General features: G+C 54.7%; 1 protein-coding gene across 3 annotated transcripts; it reads left to right on the top strand.

Moving 5' to 3' along the window:
• The first annotated feature begins 3,660 nt into the window (after nucleotides 1–3,660).
• On the top strand, nucleotides 3,661–8,652 carry TMEM59L (transmembrane protein 59 like). Of its 3 annotated transcripts, none has more exons than XM_036845994.1 (8): nucleotides 3,664–3,921; nucleotides 4,832–4,991; nucleotides 5,078–5,187; nucleotides 6,419–6,484; nucleotides 7,056–7,158; nucleotides 7,464–7,581; nucleotides 7,684–7,801; nucleotides 8,044–8,648. In XM_036845994.1, exons 1-8 carry the CDS (start codon nucleotides 3,760–3,762, stop codon nucleotides 8,170–8,172), a joined length of 966 nt encoding a protein of 321 aa, XP_036701889.1. In that variant the 5' UTR covers nucleotides 3,664–3,759; the 3' UTR covers nucleotides 8,173–8,648. The 3 variants fall into 3 exon arrangements, with proteins under 3 accessions (XP_036701891.1, XP_036701889.1, XP_036701888.1); XM_036845993.1 differs by having other exon boundaries at nucleotides 3,665–3,921; nucleotides 6,332–6,484; nucleotides 8,044–8,652; XM_036845996.1 differs by lacking the exon at nucleotides 7,464–7,581 and having other exon boundaries at nucleotides 3,661–3,921; nucleotides 6,332–6,484; nucleotides 7,653–7,801.
• Nucleotides 8,653–23,148: the final 14,496 nt, after the last annotated feature.

The raw sequence follows: 23,148 nt of genomic DNA, 5'->3' as shown, positions 1-23,148 counted from the left end.
TCTCCTCTCTTCTCATCCTCCTTCTTCCTCTCCCTCACTCCACTCCAGCTGCTGCAGCCCCGTTTCTCCCAAACACATAGGCTTGTTTATTATCACGGGGTCTTTGTACATTTGCTTTTCCCCCTGCAGGGATGCAGTTCCCCCAAATCTTCCCCCAGTTAGCACCTTCTCTTCCATCATGTCACAGGTCAAGTATTCTCAGAGGGGTCCCCCAACCTTCCCAGGCACCCTCCATCCCCTTCCTCTTTTTAAATTATCTTTGTAACACAGTTCTTCGAACATCATCTTTCTCTTGAGACATTTTCTTTAGACTGTGAGCACACTGAGAGCCATTAGGACCCCATGCTGGGCCCAGTGAGGGCCACAGGAGAAGAGCTCAGTGAACATTTGCAAAATGAAAGGATGGAGAATTCTCAGTCCCTCAGAGTAGCAAGAAAATTCAGTCCCAGTGAATCATGCTGTCTGGGGTCCCAGCCAGGCCCTGGACTTGCGGTGTGAGCTAACCTGGTAGCCACCCCTCTCTGGTCCTTACCTGTAGAAGGGTATGGGTTGTTCACCCAGCCCCTCCTTGGAGCATGCCCTCTGCCCTCTGGGTGACCTTAACCTCAAACCTTTGACTTTAAGGAAAGTGATTTGGCCTCTAGGTGCACCCTTCCCTGCCCTTGGTTCTCCAGGTGGCTTAACCCCTTCCTCATCAGTCCCACCACCTCTTTGTGCAGGAAGGGGAACGAGCGTTGATGGAACTTCGGGCAAATATTGACCCAAGTCCTTGAAGGTGGCTGGGAGTGTACTGAGGTGGCAGATGGAGGGAGGGCCCCACATAGGGGAGGGGCTCCTCAGTCTTTGCACCTAAGGATTACCTTGGGGGAGACCCTCCAGCCCAGCTCCCTGCATAATTCCAGGGCACTGAGGGGGCCCCAGGGAGAGGCAGTGGTAACAGCCCCTTCAGGGTCCCATTGGGATTGAGGAGGGCACAGAGCTGCCTCTCCCATGTTGAGACCCCTCAGTATGGGATTAGCTGCCTTGTGTTCCAGGCCAGTGTGCCCAGGAAGCAGGGACAGTGAGGGTCTCGCCTGGATGTGGGCTTGGGACAGCAGAACCTAGGTTCAGGACATGTGTGCAGGAGAAGGTGGGGCTTTATCATTTCCACCCTGGAGGTTCAGCCTGGGGAGCTGGGTTGCCTGGGTCCCAAGCTTTGTGCAGTCTATGCTTAAAAAATCCAGACCCCATAGGCATTGGAGGTGAGATCTCAGGAGTGAAGAGCTAGCTGCCTGTGTCTAGGTCAGGGCCAGTGTTTACCGGGCCTCGGAGGCCTGGGTTCCCTGCCTCTCCGCACGCTGGAGAACCTCGGACGTCTGGGTTCCAGGAGGCGCCAGCTATGTTGGGGGTGACAGTTGTGCCCCTTCCCCTCCCCCCACCCACTGTCTGCAAGCCGCCGGCGCCAGGGAGCCGTGCCCGCTCCCCAGGCTGTACCCGGCTTGGGGGTGGGGGTCAGCGGGGTCGTGGCGAGGGCGGCAAGGGATAAAGGGCGCTTGTCCGATGCCCGCCCTGACCTCGGCCGCCGCTTCCCGGACGCCCGGCCGGCCTCTGATTCACGCCCAGGCCGGCCGCAGCGCCCTCCCCCCCGCCCCCCACCCCGCCTGCCGCCCCGGGGGGTAGGAAGTGGGGGGGACGAGGGGCGGCGCCGAGTCAACTTTCCCTCTTAAGCCCCGAAGGAATGTCGGCGGATTTCCTGAAACCCGACCCCGGCCGCCCGCCGGCCCGCCTGCCCCTCACCTGGACCTGCTCCCTCGGGAACGGCAGGAGGGGCTCGGGGGCTCACCTGGGGGGCCGGGGTCAAGTCCTCCTTCCGCTCCCGCCCCAGGCGGCCTCTTGCAGCGGAAAAGGGGGTGAGTGGGAGGCAATCAAATCCTCTCACTCCTCTCCAGCGACCTAGGCCAGCGTCCCAACTCCTCCAGCCTCAGTTTCCCCTTCCGCTTTTAAAAAGGCGCGGGTATCCTTCCTTCCTGTTGTGGTTTAAGAGGCGCCTCTTAAGCCCGATTCCCCTGACTCCCCACCTCCTAGTCTTGGCAGGGGTCTGCCCACCTCTCTTGGCTTCTCTCGCTTGTCACCTGGGCCGACCCCCTTTGCCACCCTGATCCTCAATTTCCTCAGCTGTAAATTGGACAACGCTGCCAGTTCTTCCTTATAGGTTGTTACAAGAAAATACTTGGGAAGTGTTTTGTTTGGAATGAATGAAGAACAGTAATTGTGGAAGGCTTCAGCGCGCTGGGCTCTGGAATTGACATGTGTGGGCTTGAATCCTGGCTCTGCGGAGGGGTCCTGGGGACTAGGTTTCCCACCTGTGAAACGGGGGACAGTATTGGTCATAACCAATGGCTGTTTCCCAAGGCGCAGGCCTGGCGCGCGGTAGGTTAGATGCGGGGTTCCCTGGCTCTCGCGCAAACCGCAGGCTGGAGGCCCTAGCCGCAGGGTCGCGGCAGCCTAGCCCGGGAGGGGCGGGGCGGGGGAGGGGCCGCGCGGGGATCCAGATGTTCAGGGTCCGCCAGGCACAGCCGCGCCTGATTAAGCCATGTGGGGGCTGGCCGAGGCGCGGAGATGAAAGCGCGGCGGCCGGCCGGGGGAGGGGGCGTGCCAGCCATCACCCCCCCCCCAAGTCCCCTCCTCCTCGGCCGGAACCTACGGCGTCCTCTGACCCGCCGACCCCGAGTGGCTGCCGCCCTGTCTGCTGAGGCAGAGGGTGGATGGAAGATGCGCAGGCGGCAGACACCTGCGCGGGGCACGCCAGAAAGAGGGAGGGTGTCATTTTTGCAAGGTCTCAGGCTTAGAGGGGAGCCCCCACTCCCATGCCTGCCGGAGAGGAAGCTAGGGAGACCTCCTAACCCAAGATTCATGGGGCTACACTCTTGTCACCTTGGAGTGCGATGGAAGTCAGAAGTGTTCCTGTTTGTCCCAAGTTTTCCCACGAGAATTAGAAATTTTAGCAGCACCCCATCACCCCTATCAGCATCTCTGTGCCCCCTCCCTCTCAGCCCCAGGCCGCGGGGCCCCTAGTCTGGGGGAGCAGGGACCAGATCCCCCAGGTTTGTAGATCAGGGCTGGGCCAGAGGGAGGAGAGGCTGGGGGAGCCCTGGAGGGTCTGGGATGGCTTCCTAAAGGAGGCAAACTGTGCACACGTTATCGGATCTCTGACTTGGGTACCAAAGTAGATGATGACACAGACCTTCAGAAGGCCTTCTCTAACACAGCTCTGCGACACTCACGACCCTGCATCTCCACTCTCTGGCTGGGTTCCAGCCACGACCACCGCCCTCCTACTTCCTTTTCCAGCAAGCTCATCCCCTCCTCAGGGCCCTCGCTGTTCCTTCGGCCTCCTCGCGTGGCCAGCTCCAACGTTGCCTATCCGGCAGGCCTTCCTTGATTCCCTGGCGAATAGATCTCTCCCCCATCCTACCACCCTATTTGTTTCCTTTTGGCCCCTAGCGATGGCTGAGATCCCTCGTGCGTGGATACTAGGGAGGTGTCATGGACCCCCGAGATGGGACAGACGGCAGGGGCCACGATCCACCTGCCTCGCCCTGCCCGCACACTGACGGTGCCGCAGCGCCGCTCCCCCGCCCGTTCTCCGCATCCCCCACCCCCCCTTCCCAGGCTGCCTCGCTCGGGTGACGTCAGCTACCCGGTCCCCGCCGCCGCCGCCGCATCCTCCGCGCCTGCCAGGAGCCGGCGTCCCCCGCGCTCCTTGCGCCCGGCCTGGCCATGGCTTCGGTCGCCCTGATGCCGCTCCTGTTGCTGCTGCTGCAGCCGCCGCCCGCCACCCCCGCACCGCCTGCCCGCGACCCCTTCGCCCTGCAGCTCGGGGACACGCAGAGCTGCCAGCTGCGGTGCCGAGACCGCTACCCTAATCCGCAGCCCGCTCAGGTGAAGCGCATGCGGCGCCAGCGGGAGGACCAGAGATCTCTCCAATGGGGGATGGGTAGAGGATGCGATTCCCCCCATTCGGAGCGGGAGGCAAGGGTTCCTCGGAGGGGGAAGGGGTCAGGGAAGGGGGTTCTCCAATGGGGGTGGGTCCCTCTGGTGGGGGAAGGGCTGGCGTTCCTTCGATGGTGGTGAGCGCAGGGGTCGGGGGTCCCTCCGGTGAGGATGGGGATGTCCCTTCCGCAGGGGAGGGGCCGTGGGGTCCCTCTGATGGGGGAGGGTTTAGGGATGCGTGTCCTTCCGATGAATTCGGTGTTGCGGGAGTCTCTCCAAGCCTGAGGCAGGGAGGAGGCTGGGGCTCCTGACGCTACCTAGAGGGTTCTGGCTCCACACTGCTGCGCAAGGACCCTTGGGGCGCCCAACCCCCACTTTCCTCAGGCCTGACAGTCCCCTTCTCCTCCCCCTCTACCCTAGCAGCTTCCACATCCTCCTCCCTCCCCCTCCGAGCTACCAGCCCCCGCTCCTATCCTCATGCCCCCCGCAGTCGGATCCCAATTTTCCCAGGCCTGAAGGGTGACAAAGCCTCTGAGCCCCCCCTCCTTCTTCAGGCCTGAGAATCCCTCCTCCCTGGAGCCTTGGGGGGGACCATTCCCTCCATCTTCCCCAGTTTTCCAGCCATTACCCAAACCCAGCAACCTCCATTGTTTATTCTCTTTCTCAAGCCCCCTCTCCCTCTCTCCTCCTCAGAGCCAAGAGACCCTGCGAATATGCTTAGCCTCCTTCCCCACCTCATCCCAATCCCCTTAGAAGATCTGGGGGGGGGATCAAATCTTCTACCTCCTCACATGAGGGCTTCCAGTGCTGCCCTCCTCCTGCCCCTCCCCTGGCCTGAGCCCCACGTCTTCGCTTCCAGGAGGAGCTGGAGGAGGACCCCACTGAGTCCCGGAAAGCGAATGCGTATAACAGGGCCGTCCTGATCAGTGCTTGCGAGCGAGGCTGCCGCCTCTTCTCCATCTGCCGATTCGTGGCCAGGAGTTCCAAGCCCAATGCCACACAGGCTGAGTGTGAAGCAGGTAAGGGCTGGATGGGTGGGCCAGGGTGGGGAGAGGTGGCCTGGGAAGGGCTGTCCCCCCCAGTCACTCTCTCCTGCCTCTTGCAGCCTGTGTGGAGGCCTATGTGAAGGAGACAGAGCAGCAGGCCTGCAGCGAGGGCTGCTGGAGCCAGAATCCAGAGCCGGAGCCCGAGCCCGAGCCTGAGCTGGAGCAGAAGGTGGGCGACCTCCCACCTGTGGCCCCACGCTCCCCCCCTCTACCCCCCAAAGCTGCACTCATATCCAGCGTCTCTGAGGCTCTCCATTCCATTCGGGGCCTACTGGGTGTCCTTGATTAAGCCATTTCACATCTCAAGACTCAATTATCATCTCTGTGACATGGGAAGTACTCCCCCTCCCCGCCCCCCCTGCCGCCAAAACAGCCACCATTTACATTATTTAGCAAGCATTTGTCCTGGTCCAGGCCTGACTTCAGCCTGCCCTAAATTCCTTGGGCCACCCGGAGGCACCTGAGACAGTGTCATCCTGATTTCATGCCCACAGAGCAACTGGCCAAGGTCACACAGGGCTGTGCAGAGGTGGGATTTAAAGCCAGTGCCACTAGGGCTTGTGACCACCCCTCACCTCCCTCATCTTCAGTGCCACAAGAGCTGACTACTGAGCACCTACATACCAGCTACTGGTCTAAGCACTCTCCTTGTGATGAACAAGTGGCCACTCTCATCTGGGGTGGCTCAGAACAGAGGTGCAGGGAGGAGCAGCCTCCCAAGCACACATGTAGTACCCCTCTCCCCACTCCAGGGAGAAATAATAACTGCTCACCTATCATAGTCTGTGAGAGAGTCTAGAAAACGCTGCATCAGGGGAAACTGAGGCACAGGAAATCCTTCATCACAGCCAGAAACCCATGGGCTGGGATTCCCCAGAAAGCCCTTTCTCTCTTCACTCGTTTTCCTCCACCCTTTCCAGGCTTTCACTGTTCATAAAAGCACAGTGCACTATCATTTCTTCCTATTCTGAGTTCTCTCCTGATGCTGTCAAAATAAGAACAATGATGGTGACATTTTTAATAATAGCAGCTACTACATATTAGGCACTTGTACCATTGTCTGGTTGAAATCTCATAGCAACCCCACGAGGGAAGAGAATCATCCCCATTTCAGGGCTCAGAGAGGGCAATCCACTTTCCCAAGGGCACACAGTCAGCCAAATGCAGTGCTGAGGTCTGTGTTCATTGTATGAAGCCCTGTTGCCTCAAACCACTTAGTGAATTTTGATCACAATGAATTCTCCCAGCTCCCCTCCCACTGGTTAATGCCCTACATTGGTGACATTTCTGTGCCTTGGGCCTCCCCTTGGCAGAGAAAAGTCCTGGAAGCTCCAAGTGGGGCCCTCTCGCTCCTGGACTTGTTTTCCACCCTCTGCAATGACCTTGTCAACTCGGCGCAGGGCTTCATCTCCTCCACCTGGACATACTACCTGCAGACTGACAATGGGAAGGTGGTGGTGTTCCAGGTGAGGGCTCTGGCAGGGGCCACACTAGAGTAGTGGTTGGGTGGTCAGGGTAAGAAGGTGGGATGAGTTGGTTCTTGGCTCATGGGATGCAAAGTCCACAGGAAACAAGCTTCAGGCACAGCTGGATCCAGGGGTTCAGTGTCTCACTCCACCGCTGGACTCTGCTGTCCTTTTTGGTGGCTTCATTCTCAGGCAAGCACATCCCTCCTCACAGCAGGGTGGCTGCCTGAGGGTCTAGATGACAACCTCTCTGAGGTTTTAACTAAGCTGATTGGCCCTGGTTGAGTCATGTGATAACTTCTCAGCCAATCCCTGTGATTCTATTGGCATGCCCTGGATCACATCCCTACTTTAGGAGCAAGACAAATTAGGGCCCCACATTAGCAGGGAACAACATCCCTGGTATCACAGCCCACAGCTCCATAGAGGGTGTCCTCTCTGTCCCCAGTGGAACTAGGTGCCAGCTGGGCTTGGGACAATGTAACCTACAGGGGGCACAGAGAGGTGCCTCCTAGGGCCAAGATGGTGCCTTTCTAAAAGGCTTCTCTGTGCTGTATCGTTCCTGGCCCAGACCCAGCCTGTGGTAGAGAGCCTGGGGCACGAGGGGGCCCGTCTGCAGCGAGTGGAAGTGACCTGGCGGGGATCTCACCCTGAGGCCTTGGAGGTGCATGTTGGTAAGGTCCAAGCCTAGACCAGTGTTCCTTCCACAGGTGGCTCCACTGCCACAGGGGGTTCTCCTGACAAATGAACCCTTGAGGATTGGGATTTCCATCTCTCAACTCCTGGGGTTTCTTGGTCCATCTCCCAGGGTTCCATGGTTCATCTCCCAGGGGTCCGTGGTCCATCTTTCAGGGTTCTGATTTATTCCAGGACCCAATGCCCCGTTGCCCCAGGTCCTGGCCTCCTTTCTGTTCTCCATGGCTGCTGTCGCCTCTTGGCGAAGGCCTGGAGGCTGCTGAGAGGTGACCTATTCTCTCAGACCCTGTAGGCCCCTTGGACAAGGTAAGGAAGGCCAAGATTCGAGTCAAGACCAGCAGCAAGGCCAAGGTGGAGTCCGATGAGCTGCAGGACAACGACTTCCTCAGTTGCATGTCCCGGTGGGTGGCAGAACCCTGGGGATGGCGGAGGGGGGTGGGGCCGGAGGGGAGTGACTATCTGGCCCAACTAGGGCCACTGAGAGTGCCTGCCGGCTGGGGCAGGCGCTCCGGGCTTCCTCGCTGGATCCTGGCCTGCTGCCTCTTTCTTTCTGTGCTGGTGATGCTGTGGCTGAGCTGTTCCACCCTGGTGACCGCACCCGGCCAGCACCTCAAGTTCCAGGTGGGCGGGGCCCACAGGCAGGGTGGGAGGAGAACTGCTCCCTCGTCTGGATAGGGCTGCCCCCTCTCCCATGGAGGCAGGGACCCCTGACTTGCTGCGTGACATTAGGCAAGTTTCTTCACTCCCTTATGAAATGGGGGAAACAACTCTCACCCTTAGTAGGGGCGACTTCAGATCATGGGTGGGAAGGACTTGCCAGGTTGGGGACTCATAGCCCTCGCTCCCTCTTCCTTCCCCTGCAGCCCCTGTCTCTGGAGCAACACAAGGGCTTTATGGTAGAGCCAGACTGGCCCCTGTACCCTCCCCCGTCGCACGCCTTTGCAGACAACCCCCCGCCCTACAAGCTGAAGCTGGACCTGACCAAGCTGTAGGCCTCCATTGCCAAGTTCAGGAGCTCCTTGGGTCTCACTTGCCCGTTGCCTAGAGGTCCGGGTCAGGGTGGGACGGTCCTTGGGCTCCTCCTCTCCCCAGATTCTTCTTCTCTCCCCAGTCCTGCCCCTCCCCCCTCCCCCCCATCCTGGGGTTGCCATGCCCCTGCTGGGGGGCGGGATCTGACCTTGGTTCCTCCACACCTCCCTTCCCCAGAGCGTGTTACTTTTGTCTTCTATCGTGTAGCTTCTTGAGTATTTCAACCCCAGTTCTGTGCTGCCTTCCTCCTTTCTCCCCTCTCTGGGGGGTTGAGGCCACATGGGGGCCGCTTTGTTCTAGGGCTTCCGCCTTTCTCCCCACCCCACCACCGGCGATGTAGCCTCGTGAGAGGAGGCCCCCCCCAAGAGAGGAGGTGGTGGGTAGCTCCATGCTGGGAGTTGCAGCACGGGGGGTAGGGAGGAATAAACCATGTATATAAAACCCATCTTGGACTGAGCCTGCTTCTGTTGGTCTTTCCACCTGCCTCCTGGGGAGTGGTCTGAGCGTGGCCATGATCCCTGCCCACCAGGCCCTTTCTGAGATGGGGGAGGGGAACTTCGGGAACTCCCCGTGGCTTGAGTGGTGAGAACCAGCTGACACCTGGAAGGACAGCCCCTCTGCTACCCAGCGCACATCACATTCCTAACTAGGGGTGACTCTGGATAAGCGGCTTGTGCCACCTGCCTGGCCCAGGTGGGTCAGTGCCCCTTCCTGGGCCTCCACGTGGCTCCTGTGAAATGGACAGGTCACATCTTGAAGAGGACATTTGTTAGTTTTGTCGCCACCTGGCTTCCATCCGCCTTTCTTTTGGGGATGGAGCTCTGCCCCGTTGGGGGCAGTCTCAGGGTCCTGTCCACAGGTTCTCTCCCCTTCCTTACCCAAGAGGTCCAGACTTGGTGTTCTTTCCTGCACTTTGCATTCAAGAGGAGTCTTGTAGGACAGGAACAGCCCACCCTGATGAGGCCACAGCCATGACACTCCATCCTTCCTGTCCATTCTGCAGACTCTCCAAGATCCTCCCAATATATCTTTTGGTTAAGTAGGCTAGAGTTGTTTCTGTTGCTGGCAACCAGAGATTCTTGGCTGGTGGGGGCCGCATCTCCTGGGAAGAGTTTGGGATGAGGGACACGGTGGTCAATGTGGCAGAAGTTTCCAAGGGCTGATGGAGGCCTGTGGGTGATGGGTGAGTGGTTGGGGGAAGGTGAGTTAGAGAGAGCTGAGTGGGGATGATTATCTGCCCCGCCACCCTTCACCCCGCCCTGTGTCCCAGGAGGTTGATTCACTTGGGCCCTCAGCCTCTGCTAGAGTCAGCCGGGGGACCACCAGCAGGAGGTGGCAGGAAGGAGGAGTGAGAAGTCGGGGGTTTCTCTCCCTGCATCCTCCAACCCAATGCCACAACTCCACAAAGTGAGCCTTCAGCCTGGGTGTGTTAACAGCTCCCCACTGTTGCCCATCCTGTGTGCTGCACCACCCCATGTCAGTTACCCAACCCTGCTGCACCTTTGTAAATATCCCCTTTATTACTGCTCTCCTGAATCCTCCATTCTGACCGGCTCCTGCTTGCTGCCAGGACCCTGCCTGATATCAAGAGCATCAGGATTCAACATAAAGGCAATTTAGGCCCCTGAGTACATTTCTGGGCCCAGTGTGGGGTTTCAGAGCAGCCCTGGGAACGTCACCAGGAACTAAGACCTGGGCAGAGGTGAGAAGTGATGGCAGGCCAGCGCTGCCCAGTAGAACATTCTGTGATGACAGAAATGTTCTGTCTGCGCCACCCCCAGCCACATGGTGTTGCAGAGCCCTGGCTAGTGCGACTCAAGGACTGTGTTTCCTGGTTCTTTAGTTTGAGTTGATGTACATTTAAGGTTTTTCCTCTATTTTTTCATGGTGGTAAGAAAATATGCATCACATAAAATTTGCCATTTTAGCCAGTTTTTAAGAGTACAATTCAGTGGCATTAGGTACCTCTGCAATGTTGTGCAATTATCACCATTATCTATTTAAATGATTACCCTAATTCCTCAGTCCAGCTCAAAGGGAACCTTGGCCGTCCTTTCCCCTGCAGACCTGCCCTGCCTCTGGCCTCCCCATTTCAATGGCTCTAGACAGCTGGGTGGCGTCTTGATTTTTCTTTGTCCTCCCTCCACCTTATCCCATCAGCAGGGCCTGTCCCCTCAGCCTCCAGCCCACATGCTTCTCTATATCTCCATGGCAACAGCCGAGGTCCAAGCTGCCATCATCTCTTGCCCAACAAATGTGCCCATCTCCTCTCAGAGCTCCCTGCTTCCCCTCCAGCCACCCTCCAGCTTCAGGCAGCAGCTGGGGAGCTGTTGGTATAAAGCAAATCTGATCCTAGACATCACCCCATTCTGGGGTCTAGTGCTGCCATGAGGAGCCCAAATATCCACATGAACCAACAAGGACCCCAATGACTTGGCCCAATTAGCATCTCCAACCGCTTCTACAGAGGCTTTGTTTGCTGACATGGGTTCTTTCTGGATCCTTCGAACCTATCTTGTTCCTTCCAGCCCCAGGGCCTTTACACTCGCATCTCCCTCTGCCAGGAACACCCTCGAAGCCCTGTTCTACCAAAATTCTCAACGAAAAGGGTTCCTCCTCAACCAAAGACATCCCCACCACCCCAGACTGGGCCAGCATCCCCTGTTATACCCATGTTCAGCTCCCTGTTCGTCTTCCCTGTGCTTACCACATTTACAGTCGATTAATAATTATTTGCTTCAATGTCAGCCTCCTTTAACATAATTTTATGAGCTCCATGAAGGCAGCTCCCTAGGGTCTCACATGTGACCTGGCATGGAGCAGGTGACCAGTAATTATTTTTGCTTGCGTGTCTCCCTGTTTCCCTCTCAGACCCCAGAAGCAGCCTCACCCAGTCAAGTCCATTCTCTACACGGAGTCTGACCTTGTCCCTCTCCTACAAGCTCCCTGTTGCCCTCGGACACCACCTAACTTTCCTCTGCTTACCTTTTCTTTTTTTTTTTTTAACTTGTGGCATGCGGGAATTTTTTGTTTTTGTTGTGGCATGTGAACTCTTAGTTGCGGCATGCACGTGAGAGTCTTACCCACTGGACCACCAGGGAAGTACCTCCTCTGCTTACCTTTTAAGGGCTTTTCATCCTCACCAAGCTGGCAGCCACCACCTCTTATGTTCCTCCAAACTTTTAGTCTGAAGACATAAGGGACATCAATGTTCCAGCCTCCAGATCTTTGCTGTAGCTGCTCCTTCTGCTCAGAACACCATCATAGACTTGGTAGGAATCTACCTGTCACCTGTCACCCTCAACTTCCTTTCTAACAGAACTCTGGTTTGGTTTGATCAAACCTATGTGGCTCAGGGGAAGTTGAGCAGCATGACCCAAGCTTCCTCTGCTATTGGTGGGATTTATTGGGAGAGAGACATTCCCTGTTAAGTGGGGTTGTTGAGCTGGGAGAATGTCAGTCTGAAGCTAGAGGGATGGAAAGAGACGGTATCTTCATGCCTTTGCTGTAAGTCCTGGATCAGGCTGTGCCTGAAGCCATCTTATCCTTGATTTTTTGGCTTAAGCCAGTTTGTGTTGGGCTCCTTGGAACTGAAAAGTTATGACTGATTCTTGTCTCTTTGTCCTCCCTCCCCTCTCTCAAGACTGAGCTGCAAGGGCAGAGACTTTTGTTTGTATGCTGCTGTGTGTCTAGTGCATTAAATCTTTTTTTTTTTTTTGGCCTTGCTGCATGGCTTACAGGATCTTAGGTCCCAGACCAGGGATTGAACCAGGGCCCCTGGCAGTGAGAGCACTAAGTCCTAACCACAGGACTGCTGGGGAATTCCCTAGTGCATTAATTATTTTTAAAAAATTAATTAATTAATTAATTTATTTTTGGCTGCGTTGGGTCTTCGTTGCTGCGCACGGGCTTTCTCTAGTTGCGGTGAGCAGGGGCTACTCTTGGTTGCAGTGCCGTGGGCTTCTCATTGCGGTGGCTTCTCTTGATGCGGACCACGGGCTCTAGGCGCGTGGGCTTCAGTAGCGTGGCACGCGACCTCAGTAGTTGTGGCTCGCGGGCTCCAGAGTGCAGGCTCAGCAGTTGTGGCGCACGGGCCTAGCTGCTCTGCGGCACGTGGGATATTCCCGGACCAGGGCTTGAACCTGCATCCCCTGCATTGGTAGGCGGATTCTTAATCACTGCGCCACTAGGGAAGTCCCCAGTGCATTAGTTCTTGAAACCCCAGTGAACAGCCCAGGGTTGGGCCCAGATCGGATCCCTCATAGTTGTGGAATGCGTAATGCCATATGGTGCGGGTAGAAACTGTGAGCTCTGTGGATGTGTGGAGGTGAGAGAGGATTCCCTTCCAAGCTGGTGGCTGCCTGAAAGAGGTGGCAGCTGAACTGGGCTTTGAAGGATGGGTAGAATCCGGGGAGAAGGGAGGGTGTTCCAGGTGCATGGGTATGCGTGTTGAAGGTGTGTGTGTACATTCAGAGGAAAGTAATACCTACTCACATAACCTGCCATTCTGAGGGCTTCACTGGAGAAGGGGCCCCAAGTGCTCAGTGAAGACTCTTCAGGAGTCTTAGGAGAGAGGGAGCCCTTCACCTCCATCAGAGGCTCCTCCCAGGGGCAGGGCCCCACAGAGCTTACTCACGGATAAGTCCTGACTTGCTGCAGCTCTCTGAGCCTCAGTTTCCTCGTCTGTCCTCAGCCCTCCCCTCCAGCTCCGCAAGGCATCTGGGATGCCACCCTCTCTGCCCCTCCCTCTGCCTTCCTCTCATACCCCAGTGCAGGCCTGGTGGAAGGTGGGTGGGTGACTGGTGTCATGGCAACAAGCAGGAGCGCCCATGTATCTGGGTAGTGAGAGTTACCACGGCAACCTGCAGTCCTGGTTCCCTGGCGACAGGCCTGAGTTCTGGGCCTAGGGGTGGGAAGGGAGGGAGGGAGGCGTCCCTGCAGACACTCTGTAAGATCTTGGAGGGAAGAATGGGGACTCATGTCTTTCTCTTCTGTGAGGGGGGCAGGTGCAGGCCAGATCCCAGCTGAGGATTGCTTAAGTCCCTGCTTGGGGCCAGGTGTGAACCCAACAGGGAAACTGAAGTCTCCAGGGGTCCTGTGTCACGTGATGCTGTCCACCACCCCCCTCACACCCAGTCCCACCAGGTTCCAAGTGGCTCCTGGTACGCTCCCTCCTCACGGTCCCCACACAGTCTGTTCCCTCTGGCTGGAAGGCTCTGTTCTCTTCCTAGCCAACTTTTCAGCCCGAATGTCCCTCCTTGATCTCATGGCTCAGCCCAGCCCCCCTAAATCACTACGCCCCAGCTCAAATCTCTATCATGTTGACAATTAAGTTATTGCTTCTTTGCTTGTGTGATGATTGGTTTAATAAATGTTCCCTCTGCCAGATGCGACACTGGAGCAGTCTCGGTCACAGCTGTGTCCCACACACTGCTTGCTCTCAATACATCTTTGTCAACGCTCTCCCTCCCAGCTCCAAGCCTTGCCCATGTCAACCCAGCCAATGTGGTCTCATCTCTGTCCCTCAGGCTCTTTCAGGCACCCGGCTTGATCCATACACATTACCTCCACCTGGAATACTCTGGAACATTCTGGGCCCTTCCACAATGTTCTGGAATGTCCCAGAACACCCTAGAACATTCTGTCTCCTGCTTTATTAAAGCTGGGACATCACCTTCTCAAAGAGGCTCTCCCCAACCTCCTGGTTAAAGCAGTCATTCCCCTCTTGGTCACTCTCAGCCCATTGCCTTCATGGCAATGATCACATCTGGAAAGGTCTTGGCCATTGATTGGTTTGTATGTCTCAGGTTTGTCCTTCCCATTAGAATATATATTCCAGAATATTCTGGAACATGAAGGGCAGGGATGGGGTCTGGTGTGCTTACAGTTGAATCCCTAGCCCCTGGTGCATAGCAGGTGCATAATAAGTGCTTGTTGATTGAATGGAGAGAGGGGGTGATGAGACCAGGAGGTGGTGATGAGAGCTCCAGGGTAGGCAGCTCTCACACTATCCTGCTGGAACCTTGGGTGAGTTACTTACCTCTCTGAGCCCCAGGTTTTTTCTTTTCAATCCAATGTAACTTACAAACAGCAAGGTGCACCCATTTTTACTGTGCAGCCCAATGAATGGTAACACTCCTGTGACCCAAATACAGAGTACCCACCAGCCGCCAGGGGCTCCCTTGTGCCCCCTTCCAGTCACTTCCCAGAGGCAGCCCCACATCTGACCTCTGTCCCCTTTGCTCCATCCGATCTGTTTTTTAAAAAAATTAATCAATTAATTAATTAATTTTTGGCTGCATTGGGTCTTCGTTGCTGCGCGCGGGCTTTCTCTAGTTGCGGCGAGTCGGGGCTAGTCTTCGTTGTGGTACACTGACTTCTCATTGCGGTGGCTTCTCTTGTTGCGGAGCACGGGCTCTAGATGCACGGGCTTCAGTAGTTGTGGCATGCAGGCTCTAGAGCGCAGGCTCAGTAGTTGTGGCACACGGGCTTAGCTGCTCCGCGGCATGTGGGATCTTCCCGGACCAGGGCTCAAACCCATGTCCCCTGCATTGGCAGGCGGATTCCCAACCACTGTGCACCAGGGAAGCCCCAACCTGTTTTTCTGTTTTGTTTTGTTTTTGTTTTTTGCCACGCCATGCAGCTTGCAGGATCTCAGTTCCCCTACCAGGGATTGAACCTGGGCCACGGCAGTGAAAGCCCAGAATCTTAACTACTAGGCCACCAGGGAACTCCCTATTTTTGTTTATTAAATCAGCTTTAATGAGGCAAACTTTACATTTAATAATATAGCATTTTAAGTGCTCAATGAGTTTTGACAAATGTAATCCCCCCTGTTGCCCCATAATCAAGATATAGGACATTTCCATCACCCCAAGGCCCTGATGATCCCCACCAGGTGGCCCCCTGGCCCAACCTCTGTCACCCCAGATTAGTGAGACCTGTTTGTGAATTTCACATAAATGGAATCACAACATGTGTCCTTTTTGTTTCTTTTGCTTAGTGTTGGTGAGATCCCTTGTGGGATACATGTAGCAGTGGGTCATTCTTTTTCCTTGTTGCATAGTATTCCACCACTGAACATGTCGTTGTCTGTTTATCCATCAACCTGTTGATGAACCTTTGGGCTGTTTCCAGTTTGGGGCTGCTATGACCATTTATGTTTACATATTTTGGTGAATCCCTGTCCTCCTTTCTGTTGGATGGATACCTGTAGTGGGTTGAGTGGTGCCCCAAATCCCCTCCAATTCATATCTACATGGAACCTCAGAATGTGACCTTGTTTGGAAATAGGGTCTTTGCAGATGGAATTTAGCTAAGAATCCAGATCAAACTGGATTAGGGTGGGCCCCAAATCCAATGAGAGTATCTTGGTAAGTGACAGAAATGAATACGCAGAGAGACACAAGAAGGCCACGTGAAGACAGAGGCAGAGATTGGAGTGATATAGCTGCAAGTCAAGGGACGCCAAAAATGGCAGACAACATCAGAAGCTGGGAGAGAGGCATGATTCTCCCTCGGGGCCCTCAGAAGGAACCAACCCTCCCAACTTCTTGATTTTGGACTTCTGGCCTCTTGAACTGTGAGAGAGTAAATTTCTGTTTTAAACCATCCATTTGTGGTCATTTGTTGTGGCAGCCCCAGGACACTCGTAAAATGCCCACGGATGGAATTGCTAGGCCACAGAGTGTACAAATACTCCCTTTTAGCAAATATTGCCAAACGGCTGTCCCAAGTGGTTGTACCAATTGACATTCCCACTAGCTGAGCGTAAGAGCCATCGCTTCTCCATCTCTAAAATGGGGACACTAATAACTGTTCAGAGGTGTGGTGAGAATACACGAGAATGCACAGTTCTGGGCATTGAAAACTTAAAAAAAAAATTGCAGAGAAGGTGCAAACTCGGCTCCATCTGTCTTCAATGTTGGGTTTTTCTGCTCTTCCCTAGAAGAAGTCACACACAGGGAGCTCGAAGTGGGGACCCTCTCCCCCGGTAGGAGAAGCCAGTGGGGGCTGGGTTCTGGGGTGATAATGGGGACACTGGGAGGCCCAAGAGAGCTTCAAGGCTGGAAGAAACTAAGGAAAGCCAGAGCAGAGCCAGCACAAGAAAATATTATTCATTCATTCATTCATTCACCGACAGATTTGCTGCCAGCCAATGCTGGATTCAAGAGGCTGGAAGCCTGGCAAGGCCCCAATCTGGACACAGGCTAGGCAGCCAGACTAGGCAGAGGGGAAATGGGATCTCTGCTGAGCAGCCAGGAAGGCTTCCTGGAGGAAGAGACCTGTGGTGGGTTTGAAGAACATGGGAGGGTGCACGGGACCACACTGACCAGCCCTTCTGCCATGCCAGAAGTCTGAAATCAAAGTGTTGGCAGCTGTGCTCCCTCTGGAGGCTCTAGAGGAGGATCCTTCCCTGCCTCGTCCAACTTCTGGTGGCTCCAGGCATTCCTTGGCTTGTGGCCACATCACTCCAATCTCTGCCTCTATCTTCACACGGCCTTCTCTCTGTTTGGATTTACCTCTTCTTCTAGGGTCACCAGTCATTGGATTTAACTCCCTCACCCAATCCAGCATAATCTCATCTCGAGAGCCTTACCTTAGTTATATCTGCAAAGACTCTTATTCCAAAAAAGGTCATATTTCGAGGTTCCAGGTGGACATGTCTTTGGGGGGACACCATTCAACCCAGTACAGTGAGGGCGTTTGTTCAATTTCTTTTCAGAGAGACTGTTCTCCTGGGGGTAGGGCTGTCTCAGCCTTGTCTGGAGCATGTACTCCGTGCCCATCACAGGGTCTGGGGCATAGGAGGCTGTCAATATGTGCTCATTGAATGCCTGAAGAAAAGGAGGAGAGGGAGTCAGCATGGGGTGCTGGAGAGGGCATAGCCTCGGGGTCGGAGATTGGGGGTTCCATTTCCAGCTCCTGAGCCTTGGCAGGACGCTTCCACTCTCTGAGTCTCACTTTCCCCACTTTGCAAGGTTGTTGTGAGGACGAGGGTCAAAGTCTGGAGGTCACCGAGTACCCAGTACGATCTTAGGAGGTATAGCTATGGTGGTGGGCCGGGAGGGCGACCCAGGCAGGAAACGTTCTAGACGGCAGGTAAAGTTAGAGAAGGTGGACCCGGTGCAGATCTGACTTCAAGGGGGCGCTGCAATGAGGCCGGTTGGGGTGACAGCGAGAGAGAAGAAGATCAAGGGCAACTGTGTTTATTTGTCACTGAGCCCTGCTCACAATCCTGGAAGGAAGTGCCCCTCTATGCCCCTTCCCTTTCATTCATATAATGTAAAATTAACCTTTTTTTTTTTTTTTGCCTCGCTGCACAGCTTGAGGGATATCAGTTCCCCGACCAGGGATTGAACCCAGGCCCTTGGCAGTGAAGCACCAGATCCTAACCACTAGACTACCAGGGAACTCCCTAAAATTAACCATTTTAAAGTGAACAATTCAGTGACATTTAGTACATTCACGATATTGTGCAACCATCACCTCTGTTTAGTTCAGAACATTTCTGTTTTTCCCAAAAGGAAGCCCTGTTCCCATTAGCAGCCACTCCTCACCCCCCACCCCCAGCCCCTGGCAACCACTAATCTGCTTTCTGTCTCTATGGATTTGCCTGTTTTGGACATTTCATATAAATGGAATCATACAAAAGGTGACCTTTTGTGTCTGGCTTCTTTCACTCGGCATATTTTCTAGGTTCTTCCACATTATAGCATGTGTCAGAGCTTCATTCCTTCTCATGGCTGAGTAATAGTCCATTGTATGAATGGACCACATTTTGCTTATCCATTCGTCAGTTGATGGACACTTGGGCTGTTTCCTCCTTTTGGCGGTCGTGACTAATGCTGCTGTGAACATGTGTGCATGTGTATTTGTTTAAACACCCGATTTCACTTCCCTTGGGTGTACGCCAATTTTAAAGATGAGAAAACTGAGGCTGAGAGGGGATGAGTCAGCTGTGAAGAGAGTAGATTTGAAATGAGGTGAGATTTGGATCTGGCGTGAGGCTGGGCTCTGCCGGACACTCACATGTGACTTTGGTCCTGGGGAGCTACCAGGACCCCTGGCTCATAGGAAGAAGCTTCTGGGAGGACATGTCACAACACTTGGTCCATAGTGGCTACTATGTTATTAATAGTAACAACGGGGGAAGCTGGGATTCCTCCCCTTGCCCAGAGCCCACTCTCACTGGGGATCAGTTACTGGGGCCTCCTTTGCCCACCCTGCATGAGGTCCCCTGGGGTTGGCTTACCTCTAAGCAGCAGTCCTGGCCCTGCCTGGCTGTGGAATGGCGTCTACCCCCAGTGCTCCAACTGAGGTGGGGCTCCCCAGAGCTGGCTCTGTCTCAGCCTCCCAGACGGCCCACTCTTTAAGGTGCAGAGCCCAAAGCCATTGCTGCGTAACTGCAGGAGCCCCTCCCCATCTCTGCACTTGACCTTCTCTGCTGTTCAGGTTCCGGCCATTGAGCATCTGTGGAGGCAGCACTGGGAGGAAGAAATGCAGAATTGGTGATTGTTTGCTTGGGGAGAGTTAGCAGCCCATGGTGCTTACACTGTGGACATCTGAGTGTCAGGCTCACAGCTTTTTTGGAGGAAGGGGGACTAATTCTTTTCTTTCTTTTTTTTTTTAATTTATTTTATTTTTGGCTGCGTTGGGTCTTCGTTGCTGTGCACAGTCTTTCTTTAGTTGCGGCAAGCAGGGGCTACTCTTTGTTGCAGTGCGTGGGCTTCTCATGGTGGTGGCTTCTCATTGCGGAACACAGGCTCTAGGCATATGGGCTTCAGTAGTTGTGGCGCGTGGGCTCAGTAGTTGTGGTTTGCGGGCTCTAGAGTGCAGGCTCAGTAGTTGTGGCCCATGGGCCTAGCTGCTCTGCGGCATGTGGGATCTTCCTGGACGAGGGCTCAAACCCGTGTCCCCTGCATTGGCAGGTGGATTCTTAACCACTGCGCCACCAGGGAAGCCCAGAACTAATTCTTACCAAGGGAAGGATTGAGTCCATTCGCATTTCACAGATATGGAAATTGAGATCCCAGAGAACCTAAGAGTTATTGTTCAGCCAAGAGTCACATTGATTTGTTCATGCATCGTGTATTTACTTAACATTCTGGGTGCTGCCCAGGGCTCTGTGGAGTGGCCAGGAAGAAAACAGAGTTCCCATCCCTTGAGGAGATGACAGAGGATAAGGAAGAAAAGAAAATGCAGGGAATTCCCTGGTGGTCCAGTGGTTAGGACTCTGCGCTTTCACTGCCGAGGGCCCGGGGTTCAATCCCTGATTGGGGAACTAAGATCCTGCAAGCCACGCACGCCATGAGGCCAAAAAAAGAAAAAAAGAAAAGAAAAGAAAATGTAAGACAGTTCCTCAAAAAATTCCTTATAGAGCTAACCTGTGATCCAGCAATTCCACTCCTAGGTATGTGCCCCTCCCAAAAGTGAACACAGGGACTCTGACAGATGCTTGTATATGCATGTTCACAGAAACACTAGTCACAATCGCCAAAAGAGGAACAACCCAAATGTCCATCAATGGATGAATGAATAAACGAAATGTGGTCCATCCACACTGTGGATTTTTTTTTTTTTTTTTTTTTGGCCACGCTGCACGGCATGTGGGATCTTAGTTCCCCGACCAGAGATCGAACCCACACCCCCTGTAATGGAATTGCAGAGTCTTAACCACTGGACTGCCAGGGAAATCCCCATACTATGGCATATTACCCAGTCATAAAAAGAAATGAAGCACTGACACATGCTACAATGTGGATGAACCTCAAAAGCATTATGCTGAATAAAATAAAACAAGCCAGACCCAGAAGGACACATGTCATTCCATTTATATGAAATGTTCAGAATAGGTAAATCCATAGGGACAGAAAACAGATTAGTGATCACCAGGGGATGAGGGAGTGGGAACAGAGAGTGACAGCTAACGGGGATGGGGTTTCCTTTTGGGGTGATGGAAATGTTTTGGAACTAGATAGAGGTGCTGATTGCATGACATCATGAATGCACTGAATGCCATTGAACTGTACACTTTACAATGGTGAATTTTACGGCATGGGAATTATATCTCAATTTTAAAAAAAGGAAACCTAAAATACAGAGTTTGTTAGATAGAGAGAAAAATCAAGCAGGGCTGGGGGTCGAAGAGTGAGTGTGGGAGAGGGGAAATGCCCACAGCTGGCATGGAGTTAGGATCTACTACCTGAGTGGCCCTGAGCACTGTACATTGTTTATTTTATCCTGGCTTCTGCTCTGTCCCACAAGGACATTTTAAAGATGGGAAAACTGATGTGTAGAGCTGGAGCAACCCACTCAAGGCCTCGAGGCTCATAAGAAGTTGATGCACAAGTAAGGGTAATAGCAAAGATTGTGAGAATTTATTTGATGGTGACCTCTCTAGTTTATAGAGAAGCAGAAGGAGGCGCCCGAGTGTCAGCAGCTTGCTCTGAGGCCACTCTATGGTGAAGGGCAGACAGGGTGGATGAGGCCCCAGCATGACGCTGTAGGAAAGCAAGGCATCTCCTAACCCCAGGCCTCAATTTCCTCCTCTGTAACACCTGGGGGTTATAAGGAGGCCTCCCAGCTCTGACCTGGGGCCGTGAGTCCCACAGCTGGTCTGGAGCGGGGAGCAGGTGGTGAGGCCCTTGCCTCTGGGAGAGCTGTGCCAGCTGTGGGCCAGATGGCAGCCAGGCCTGCAGACGCTGCCTGCCATGTCCCTGCCTGTGGGCTCTGCCAGACCATAGGTCATCATTATTGGATGACTGTGTGCAGTAACCTTCCTGGGTCCTCTCTGTCCCCACCTGCCCGTGACGCATTCCAGGTATTGCAGCCCATCGGGCTCAGGCCAGGAACCCTGGCGGGGATCCCTGGCCTCGCTCTGCCTGCCCCCCGACATCCCATCTGCTGTATCACCTGTTGGCTCCACCTGCAAAGTACATCCTGGCAAGGATTGCCTCCCATTCCTCCCTGGCCACCACCCTGGGATGAGCACCGTCTTTTGGCCAGGAAATCTTGCCTCCTAAGTAATGTCTCTAAGTGAAGATATTGCCTCCAACTGTCAGTGTTGGTTATACTCCCTCTGCTCACTAGCCCCCCCCCATTTCACACAGGGAAAATGCCTCCACAGTGGTCCACAAGGTCCTCCATGACCTAGACCACCCCTCGTGGCTGCCCACCTCATCTTCTCCTTCCCTCTCCCTCTCCCTCACTTTCCCCCACCAGGCAACACTGCAGGCATGCTACCTCAGGGCCTTTGCACTGGCTGTCCTGTGCAATGTGATCTTGAAGTCACTAGTGTGTCCACAGACCATGCGTCTGCAGTGTGCTACGTGTAAGCACGCAGCCAGGGGCCCAGTGAACCTCTTCTTGCTTATCTTTGACTGTGTGTCTGACATGTGGCTCAAATCTGGGTGTTTATGAAGTGTGGGTGCATATGGATGCCATTGACTACAGCTGTATGTGTCGGGCGTGTGAGCTGAAGGTCTCTGCTGAGCGGGGTTTGATGCCTGCATATGGTTCGTCTGGAACAAAGGCTCAAGTGGCAGGCAGACCACAGGCAGGTGAGGGGATGTGTGCAGAGCTAGCCGGAATGTGAGCTGCTCATGCTCTCACACATTCAATATTTATCGAGCGCTCACTGTGTGCTGGAGGAGTTAGCAGGGCCCTTCAGCACCTGGTATCTATCAACTTTCAGTGTCCTGAGCATTTTACACAAATGATTGAGTACCTACTGTGTACCCAACACTCTGCTGGAGATTGATCAGTTGCGTCTGGTTCTACCTGAAGGAGCCCACCCAGGGAGGCCCCTTGCTTCCTCCTCTGGGCCCTCCAGCCCCATGTCCACCCCCCTTCCCCAGCGCTGACTGCAGGAAGGCTCTGAGCCCCATTTGGACCCTTGGACCCTGTCTGAGTCTGCACAAGGGAGGGTTTTCCAACTCAGAAGGTGAAAGAATAAATGGGTTCAAGGCTGGAGAGAAAATCCTGGAAGCTTGGATCCTTCCAGGGTGAAGATTCTAGGCGTTCAGTGGGTTGGGGGTGGGGTGGGGGGTGGCCTCAAAGGTTCTGGAAACTTTACCTTCTTGGCTCTGGGCTCCATGGGGTCCAGAAGGGAGGAGAGGAAAGGGAGGCAAGAAGGAAGAACAAAGAGAAAAAGGAAGGAAACAGATACAGGACTTCGCGCCCTAGCTGAAGACTGGGGTGTTTGTGGCACTGGAGCTGGGAGGTCCAAGGGAGTTGGGTCTGGTGGAATGGACTTTGGGGGTGTAAGTGTGGGTTTGAAGGGTCTGTGGGCAAGGATTTGGGGGAGTGGAGTTGGGATTTGAGTGGAGGATGGGGGAGATAACTTGAGGGCAGGGGTTTGGGGGTATGGGAACCAGAACTGAGGGTGAAGCAGGAGGTATGGGGATCTGAGGGCAGATGATTGGAATCTGAAGGTGGAGGTTCTTGGATGTGAGAGAGGAGGCTCTGGGAAGATGGGGGAGGGTTGGGACCCAAAGATGGGTTGGAAGTCTGAGGCCTGGGCACCAGATGAATTCCTGAGTCTGAGGGAGGTCTTGGGGAGGGAGTGACCCTAGAAGGAGAGAGGGGGGCGTTCTCAGATTTCTTCGACCAGTTTCTCCATGTCCTTCCTCTCACCTCGGCTCGCCTCCGCCGCTCCCCTTTCCCAGAGACAACCCCGCTCCTGAAGTGCAGCACTTAACCGTCGGGCTGCCCCTACTCCTTGCTGCGTCCCACCCTCGCCTCACTCCTCGCCCCCCCAGGCCACGCCCCCACACGCACAGGTTTCCTCTGCCCAGTCTCTCCCAGACAGGTCCCTCCCCTTACTCGGGCCACGTCCCTCCGTAGACCATGCCCCCCGCTCCTTGTCCCTGTCCCACCAGTCTTCCGTCCCTCCTCAGACCCACGACCGTACCTCGTCCCAGACTCCGCCCCTCTTC

The sequence above is a fragment of the Balaenoptera musculus genome, chromosome 3 (assembly GCF_009873245.2).
Source record: "Balaenoptera musculus isolate JJ_BM4_2016_0621 chromosome 3, mBalMus1.pri.v3, whole genome shotgun sequence".
NCBI lineage: Eukaryota > Metazoa > Chordata > Mammalia > Artiodactyla > Balaenopteridae > Balaenoptera > Balaenoptera musculus.
The sequence above is the reverse complement of the archived record's forward strand: the minus strand, read 5'-3'. Positions and strand labels throughout refer to the sequence as shown.

Coding starts and splice junctions, on each gene's coding strand:
- TMEM59L (XM_036845993.1), top strand. CDS start 3,760: ATGGCTTCGGTCGCCCTGATGCCGCTCCTGTTGCTGCTGCTGCAGCCG. Junction 5,188..6,331: donor AGCCTGAGCTGGAGCAGAAG/GTGGGCGACCTC, acceptor TCCCCTTGGCAG/AGAAAAGTCCTGGAAGCTCC. Junction 6,485..7,055: donor GGAAGGTGGTGGTGTTCCAG/GTGAGGGCTCTG, acceptor TTCCTGGCCCAG/ACCCAGCCTGTGGTAGAGAG.